The sequence below is a fragment of the Arachis ipaensis genome, chromosome B8, assembly GCF_059453495.1.
Source record: "Arachis ipaensis isolate K30076 ecotype BB chromosome B8, ASM5945349v1, whole genome shotgun sequence".
Lineage (NCBI taxonomy): Eukaryota > Viridiplantae > Streptophyta > Magnoliopsida > Fabales > Fabaceae > Arachis > Arachis ipaensis.
The window spans coordinates 58,519,093-58,527,854 of NC_142443.1; the positions used below are offsets into that span (position 1 = coordinate 58,519,093).

Here is an 8,762-nt window from a genome sequence, read left to right on the forward strand (position 1 = left end):
CATTCTTGTTTGATCTTAATTGCATATGCTTGTTTGGAATCCTTGTTGCATCTATCTTCCTCTGTTTGACTTCTTCTTGATTCACGTGTTCCTTGATATAGCTTTGAACTTGTCTTAATGTGCTGTGCCTTTTAACTCTGGGTTTTGAGTCCACTCTGAGAAATTGTTGATTCAGTTTTTCTCTTATTTGACTGTGATTACAGCTAAATTTGAGATTTTTATAAAAATTGCTGTTGAATAGATGTATACTTATCTATATGTGAAATTTTGAAGATTTCTTACATAGTTTAACAACCACTTATTTTTGATACCTCGCCTGTACTTTTAATGGCTTACGGAACTGCACTTGCTTTAAAAAGTAAATTGACTTTCCAGTAATTCTATTATAGCTCCAATGTACATCTTCATTTGATTATGTATTTGGATATTTTTCAGAATTCCGAAAAGAAAGGATTTTTCGCTTTTGTTCCGGTTGAGTTTCGTTTGATAAGCTTCACTTAACTTATTTTGAATTGAGTCTGTTTTAGCATACTACATGGTTTATGCCATTGTTGTTCTTTTGAAAATGTTGGACTCAGCTTTCTTCTTATGATCAGACTCGTTCCTTCTTAAGCTTTTCACCTCTATGAATGTCATACATGATTCTGTTTTTAACTAATCTTTTACATCTTATGAAATTACCATTGATCTTGGTTTGTCCTCTCTTGTGAATCTCATCCGTATGTGAGTCAGTTTGATTTGTTTCAAATTAGTGCATTGTTTATTCTCTCATTTTCTCTACAAGAGTTTTTTAGTTAAAGATTTACCTTTGAGAAATTACTAATGATTGAGTTGTCTTTTCCTATGACTTTTGTATTCTTTTGGATCAATTGAAAGCTTGTTTGATGACTCATGCCTAGTGAATCTTGTTTGGACTACATTGGTTTAAGATCTTTTCTTGCAAGGCTTGACTCCTTTTTAGTACATCTTAAACTTCTTGAATGTTCTTCTGAGATGGTGATTTTAAGAACACTTTTGGGAGTCTTGTTCTGAACTTTTTAAAGAAGTTTTGAATTCTCTTTGAAGAAATACTAAACGGAATTTGTTTTCTACTGTTTGATTGAGATTGAAACCGTTGCTCAAATTTGGCAAAGTTGTTTTAAAGTTGGCATGCGCTATTTAGATAAAATTTTGGAGAACTTCCTTGTTTAGTGGAAACCGGTTCGTTTGTAACGCACCACTTATTTGCTTTACCAAATTGTAAGCAAATTTTTACCTCAGAATTTTTCTTCTAAAAAGAGTTTAACTTCCTCTTTCATCCTTGCTAAAACTTTTTTTTACACGCTTGTTAAATATGGACTTTGAAAATTTTTGAACAAGCATTTGATTACTTTCGCGTTTTTATGAATTACTTTTGGTTAAGTTGTGCACCTAATTATCTTTCTAAAATATTTGAGGAAATATTTTAGCTCTTAGTGAAACTTGTGTGCATTTTGTTTTTAAAACTCTACATGATTTACTTCAACATGAAATTGTATTGAAGTAAAGCCACGATTATGCTTTTGTTACTCTCTTGAAGGATGTTGTTACTTAACCTTTCTTTTAGACTGCGAAGTGGTTTTTTCGCAAGTTTTGGTTCCTTTATGAACAATGTATTCGGAAATACTTTTAATCGTGCTCTTGAGTTCTATGAGCTTTGTCTTGGGTCTGAAATATTCTCTTCTATAAACCTCATACTTCTTCGACCCAATTTGAATTTGGTTCAAATTAATGTGCTGATTCTTCTTATTGGACCTATTGAATTTCTTTAATCCAAGGGTTACCTTTGAAGTTGTCAATTGATTTATTTCTAGCAAACTTCATTGCTTAAGCGTCTTTGTTTATCTGGAAATTGGATACATTCCCTTAAATCTATGATTATTGTCCTTGACATTTGTCTCTCCTTCTAAGATCTTGTATTCTTCTAGGTAGACTCAAGAATTGTTTTGATATCACGTGCGACTTGTAGACGTAGTAACGCGATACGTTAGTTCTTTAAGACGTGATGTGTATACGGAAGTTGAAGCGGTAGGTGTGCAACGTATGAGTTGTGGGCGTTTTGTTCCTTACGAACGGGTTTGTGGTTGTCAGGCTTGTGATCAAATTTGGGGTTTGTAAAGTGCTTGATGGAGTTGGAAAGTTGAAACTTTGAGGTTGATATGAGATTAGTGTGCGGAGGTTGAGCACGTCGTTTTAACTCCATCCTGTTTGATAGCCTTTGATGCCTTGCCCTTCTATCACATGATTGACCCATGTTATCTTTTGCATTGAGCCTACCTTGTAACGTTTGCTTTGCAATCACACTCCTACCTTTACATCCTTACGCTTATGACAATCAAAGTATTTGAAAATCGTATATATGATTATATTTTCAGATATTTTTGCTTCTTCCTTAAATGTGTTCAAGGGTGAACTGTTATGGAATTTCTTTCATTTTGTATCAATTTTCGAGGGTGAAAATTTTTATAAGGTGGGTAGAATGTAAGATCCAGAATCTTTAAAAAGTCTTATTATGATCAAGTCTCAAATCCTACAGTTATTTATAGCCTTAATTTCAGAGATTATTTTATTAAAGATAATTAAGGCAAGTTTTGATTTATTGGATTTGAGATAAGTTATGATTATTATCCAATTTTATAATTATTGGATTATTTTCTATATTTAAAGTATAAGGTTGATAGTTATGAAATAATAAGGATTTTATATGATTTGAATTAGATAAGTAATATTTTAAATTTTATTACTACTATTTTGGAAAATGAAGAAATTAAGTATATTATTTCAAATTTTTAGATTTGGGCATTTTATTAAAAATAATTTGGGAAATTGATGAGCAAATAGTATTTTCTATGTACAAATAGTGTTGGATTTAATTTGGGTTTCAATTACTATATTATTCCCAATTTTATGTGAACTTACCAATTTGCCCTAACCCTAATTTTCACACACACCTCACCAAAAGCAACACTTAGCCACCGAAACCCTAATTCAGCTACCCTCTCCCCCAAGACATAGCAGCAGCTGCGCAGTCCTTCTAACCTAAACACCACACACAGTATCTGAAGCAAGGAAGAAAGGGGGAGATGGAGCAGAGCTGCGAACAGGGGAGGGACGAGCCGCGCTACTGTCGCCGGTCACCTCGACGCCGTGCCCAGATCGCGTACAGCGCTCGTCACCGCAATTCGTCCTCAGCCTCACCACGTTCTTGCTTGGTCGCCGCTGCTTCCATGTCCTCCAACGGCGTTGCTATTGTTGCAGATTGAGTCGCCGCGAAGAGGAGGAAAGGGAGTTGCTTCACACCTCGCCGCCGTCGCTGCTCTGAAAGGGGCTGTATTGGTTGCCGTCGAACTCGAATGGGAAGGAAGAATGATGCTGGGATAGGGAGAGAGGCAGAGGTGGTGTGGCGCAAGGAAGGAGGTGGGTTGTTCGGGTTGCCGTTCGCGCCACCGAGGTTGAGCCGTAGCGCCACCGTCGCGCCACTGACCGCCAGTGCAAGGGTTTGCCGCCGCCACCTTACCACCGCCGGCAAGCACAGAGGGGGAGAGAAATCGGAGAAGACCCGAGGGGAGACAGAGAGGCCTGAGGCTGAGATAGGGTTCAGCCACCATGCCCAGTCCTGTTCGCATCGCCGGCGCCGCCTCCGCCGGAGCTGCCACCGTCAGAAAGGGATTTCGACCGCCGCAGGGTCGCTGCCAGAAGAGGGAGCTGCGTCTCTGTGTTTCTGACTGTTGGGAGTGGTTATGTGGCTTCCGGAATCACCGCCGGAGCTCCATGCTGAGTTTCTGCCACTTGAGACCCTGCTGCCGTCGCCAGAAAAGTTTGCTGGTAAGGGTTTTAATTGTGGTTTCTATCCTTTTTGAATTCTGAGGATATTATAGTCACTGCGTGTTGGTTCCAGTTGTCGTGATCAGAATTTGTCGCCACTGCCGCTTGAGGTGGTTGCTGAGTTACCGTTGAACCGGCTCAGAGACCGCCGCTATTTTGGTTCAGCCGTTCCTTCTTCGGTTCGGTAAGCATTTCGATTTGAAAGCCCTTTCGTTACTGTTCTGTAATCTCACGCTGAGGTTTATGGCGGTAATTGCTATAAGATTGAGTTTCGGTTGTTGTATGTTGCGATTAGAGTTGTTGAGACTGTTGCGAAAGTGGCTTGGAGTTGAGGTTTTGGTTGCCGTCAGTTCGGGTTGAGGCGGAAAGGACTCTATGAGGCGTTTGGGTTATGGAATTGCGTTTTGAGGTAGGGGCGCTTTCCAAAAACTATATTTTATATATTGGAATTATTACATATGGATACTGATGTGAGTGAATGTGTATTTGGTGATTGTATCGGCCTTATGTATGGCTTGATTTGCCTTGGTTGGTTATGAACGTCTGTTGGTTGAATTGTTGTGTGGTTTTGTGAAACGAAATGCTTTTCAAGTTGATTCTTTTAAAGCTTTGAAATCGAGTTTAACCCGTTGAGAATTGATTTGAGTTAATTTTTATTGAGAATGTGAAAAATAGAATCCACTCTTGAATTCAGCCTGGCTTGCTTTAAATGATCTAGTTTGATAAATGAATGTCGCTGAACCGTTTCTTTAAAGCTTTGGAAATGAGTTAATTCAGTTGATATTGGTGTGATTTTGAAACGGTTTTCTTAAGATATGCCAATGAGGCGACTGTTGGATTTAGCTTGATTTTGAATTGATTTTGGATTCTGGACTATTGAAAAGGATTGTGGAACGGTTTAGTTGGGACCCGAACCGGGTAGCAAAGTCCAAGTTTTAGGGAAGATGCTGCCGAAATTTCTATAACATCCGAGTCTTTATTGAATATTGTTTGGAAAAATGGTGAGTTAAGGACTTCTACTATTTTATTTGAATTATCAAGAAAAGGATGATTCATGCTTTTGAAATGAATTACTAATGAGGAAATTGTGATTTAGTCTTGCTTCTTAAGAAAGGCATTGTATCTCTTTCAGGAGAAAGTTATTTAGATGAAACTTATGTTTTGAAGCTATTTTAAATGTGACAGGGGCAATGCCTTTGAATTTGACTTGGGGTTTCAATTAAAGAAGTTTCAATTGACTTTAAAAGAACCTGAATGTCTATTGACAAGTTTCATTTTGAAATGTTTTGAGAAAGGTTTTAAGTACTCTTTAAATTCTGAATTTTTGCAAGACTAAAATAATTTTGGACAGTTAAAACGCTTTAGAATTTATCATGGGGGTTATAGTTGGTTTTGCCTAAGTAAAGGAAACGGCTTTGAAAGAAGTAAAGGATTACGTGACTCGGTTTGGCTTAGATCCTATTTTATTACTCAAATCGGAAAGCCAATGTTTTAATGATTTTAAATGAATTTGGCGAAATGAGTTATGTTATTCTCCCCTAAAGACTTGGGACTCTACCGAGAAACTTTTGTTATAAAATCCCATTGTTGGATGAGTGATTTTGAATATCTCAAAGAGATTTTTAACTTACCATGATTATGGAAGTTTTGGAAAGAGGGTGCCGAGAGTGGCATTGTTTTTAAAAGGGGAATTTACCTTGAGTAAAAGTGGCTTATGAGCCTGAGATGATTTGAGAAATGAGATCTTTAAAGCCAAGGCTGAAAAGAGTTGAAACTTGATTTTAAAGTGAAATGAATTGGGAAAATGATTTATGGCTTAAATGCCGATTTCATGAATTTGATGATTTTGAATGTGGAAGTGCTGTTTTGTTGAGAGCCGGAATGGCTGTGCATGATTATACATATTGATTGGTTCTGGATTGAACCGTGAGCCGGAATGGCTGTGTATGATATGGATATTGGCTAGTTCTGGAATGAACCGTGAGCCGGATGGCTGAGATGGATGTTGATCCATGGATGAGATTGAATAAATGTTTATGCTGAATCATTGATAAATGTGAATGTTGCACTTCCACTATCGGAGATGAGAGTTTCCCTGGGAGGAAGGAGTGGCTAGCCACCACGTGCTCCAGGTTGAGACTCGAAGCTCTTTTGACCCGATGTCGTAAGTGTGGCCGGGCACTGTGAAAGCCCGGATGAGCTTGCCCCCGTGAATATACACCAGTGAGGGTGTTGGAAATGGATCATGATTATGATCAAGTTTATATTGAGTATAACTCGAGTTGGGGATACGCGACAGAGGGACAGTCCAATGGTTAGCTACCAGGACTTGTCGGGTTGGCTCTATAACCGACAGATGATATCATCAGCCACTAGGGACAGGCATGCATCATATGCATCTATGTGACATTGTTTGGGTGTGCATATTATACTTGGTTTGCCTATGTGAATAATTGTTAATTGTTCTACTTGCAATAACTGTTTGTTTATGCTTGCATCTTCCTATTTGTGTTTGCTACTGGGACTCTGTTGGACTGTGGTGATTGGTTGATGGTTGGATTGTTTGGGCCTAGGGCTGTGGTTGAAATGAGATGAACCGATGGTTGCTTTCGGTTTGTGTTTCTGGTTTGGAATAAAATATGAAAGGTTGTTTTGGTTCAGCATAGATAAACTGTTTTGAAGGGCTTTTGAGTTTTTGAGAATGGAACGGTTCTTCCTTCAGAAAAGATTTTTAGACTTTACTTTTACTGTAAACCGTTGTTTTTGAAAAGGAGGCATAAGACGGTTATTAATCACTAGTACGGTTTATCTTCACGTATCCTATTACAGTAATTCCCAAAAACCCTCTACTAAGAACCCTTTCGAGGATGATGTTCTCACCCCCCTACATTTTTCCCCTTTCAGGATATGGGCGCAGAAGTTACGAAGAGTTTATTTATTTGTTGTTGAGATGCTCTGTATTGTTTTAGTTATGGTTTATTGTACCATCGCCTTTATCTTAATATATTCTGTAAGGGGGATAGGGATTATATTGGATAATGACTGTAATATTTTGTATGTATGTATATATATATATATATATATATATATATATATATATGTATATGTATGGATGTACTCTTTATGAGTTTTATGATATCGGATGAAAGTATTTTTGGATCGGTATTGCGATATAAAGTTTTAAACAGGCTCATATTTTAGTATTAAATAGTATAAAAGTCGTCGTAATGTCCGAGCTATCAGAGTCGCGCAGCCGGAAGTGTGAACTTTGGTAGTTAGGGTGTTACAATTAGCAATCTCAACAAATGTTTTAAATCTTGAATTATTAAAATTGAGATTCTTAACACTCTCACAAACTTTGTGAATAATACCTTTAGTTTTACCTAGCCCATCTTGTACCAATAAATTCAGAATGTGGGCACAGCATCTAACATGAAACAAACTACCACCAACAGATAATGAGTTATTTTCTGAAATAGTGTCCTTGAGAGCCTTTAGACATGATTATTATAGGAAGCATTGTCAACAGATACCGAGAAGACTTTGTTTTCAATTTCCCAAGTCTTCAAACACTTGAAAATAGCATCCGTAACATCAATGCCACATCTAGGAGCGGGTACCTGAACAAAACTCAAAACTCTTTTTTGAAGATTCCATTCTGCATCAATAAAGTGACTTGTGATAACCATATATTTAACAATTTGATGGTTTGATATCCACATGTCAGTTGTCAAACTTATCTTTCTAACACCTTGTAACAAAGCCTTCAATTGTTTCTTTTCTGCCTCATATATTGCCAAGCAATCACTTCGAGCAGTTTTGCGAGCAACTTTATGAAATTCAGAATTAGCGTATTGGAAGCCCCACATCCAAACTTCATCCTCAACAATGCTGAAAGGATGCTCATGAACCATAATTTTTGTAGCAATTATTTGTCTCATCTTTTCTTGAGAATATCTTGCACCTGGTGTTACAAAGGGATTAACACTTGAATTGAAAGGTTGAAATGGAATCAATGGTTGCTTTTTTTGTGCAGCAACATGCAATCTCCTTTGTAAGCAACTACTAAAATACCTCCATAAATGTGAAGTACTAGCTCCTTTTTCAGCGTAAGAAAACACAGATTTGCAATACTAGCAAATAGCTTTTGTACCTTGAGAACTTTCAACTTGATCAAAATCATCCCAAATTGGTGAAGTCTTCTTCTTTTTTTATAACAACAGTTTCATTACTACCATTTTCATCAATGACTGGTTGATTTGTAATAGTTGTTGTCAGTGTTGGTGTTTGTAATGGTGCAATGCCAGTATCTGTTGTTGGCATTATTGGTACTGACAGATTATTTTCTTTTCAATTTAAAGAAATAGGATTGGCCAATGGATCACTTGGAGTTACAGATTCAGGCATTTCTAAAGCCTATTGTAATGCCTAAACAAAAATTAATAGATAACACTAATCTCATGATTTTTTTTTACTTTCATTATATCAATGGCATAAAGTAAAAACCTTTTAATGAAGAAAAAAATGATAAAAATTTATGTTCGAAAAAGTAGAAACAATGTCACAACACAAACAAAGAAATCAAACTTAAAAAAAAGATCTTTGATAGAATAAAACCCTAATTGATGAAAAAATAATTATCATTACAACAATAAATATAAAAAATAATAAAATAAAAAATAATGACATGAGAAAGAAGAAGAAGTACGTACCGTTAAAGGAAGAGAAGATGAAGAGGATGGTAGTCTGATAGAAGAGCGTGCAGAGTAGAGAAGAAAAGAGAAAATGACCGTGTATATGTTTGTTTCTTTATTAATGTGGAGGGAACGTTTTTAAAATTATTTTATTTGATTAACTTCAAAGATTAAAGAGACAAATAGCTTAGTGGATAAAGGTATTTTCATATGAGAGAAGACTCA

The 8,762-nt window shown here is 36.7% G+C and overlaps 1 protein-coding gene across 1 annotated transcript; it reads right to left on the minus strand.

Annotated features, from left to right (window-relative positions):
• Positions 1–7,337: 7,337 nt before the first annotated feature.
• LOC148548235 (zinc finger BED domain-containing protein DAYSLEEPER-like) lies at positions 7,338–8,166 on the minus strand. The gene is made up of 2 exons (XM_088495593.1): positions 8,079–8,166; positions 7,338–7,807 (listed from the first exon to the last, which is right to left on the minus strand). Exons 1-2 carry the CDS (start codon positions 8,164–8,166, stop codon positions 7,338–7,340), a joined length of 558 nt encoding a protein of 185 aa, XP_088351719.1.
• Between the last annotated feature and the right edge of the window lie 596 nt (positions 8,167–8,762).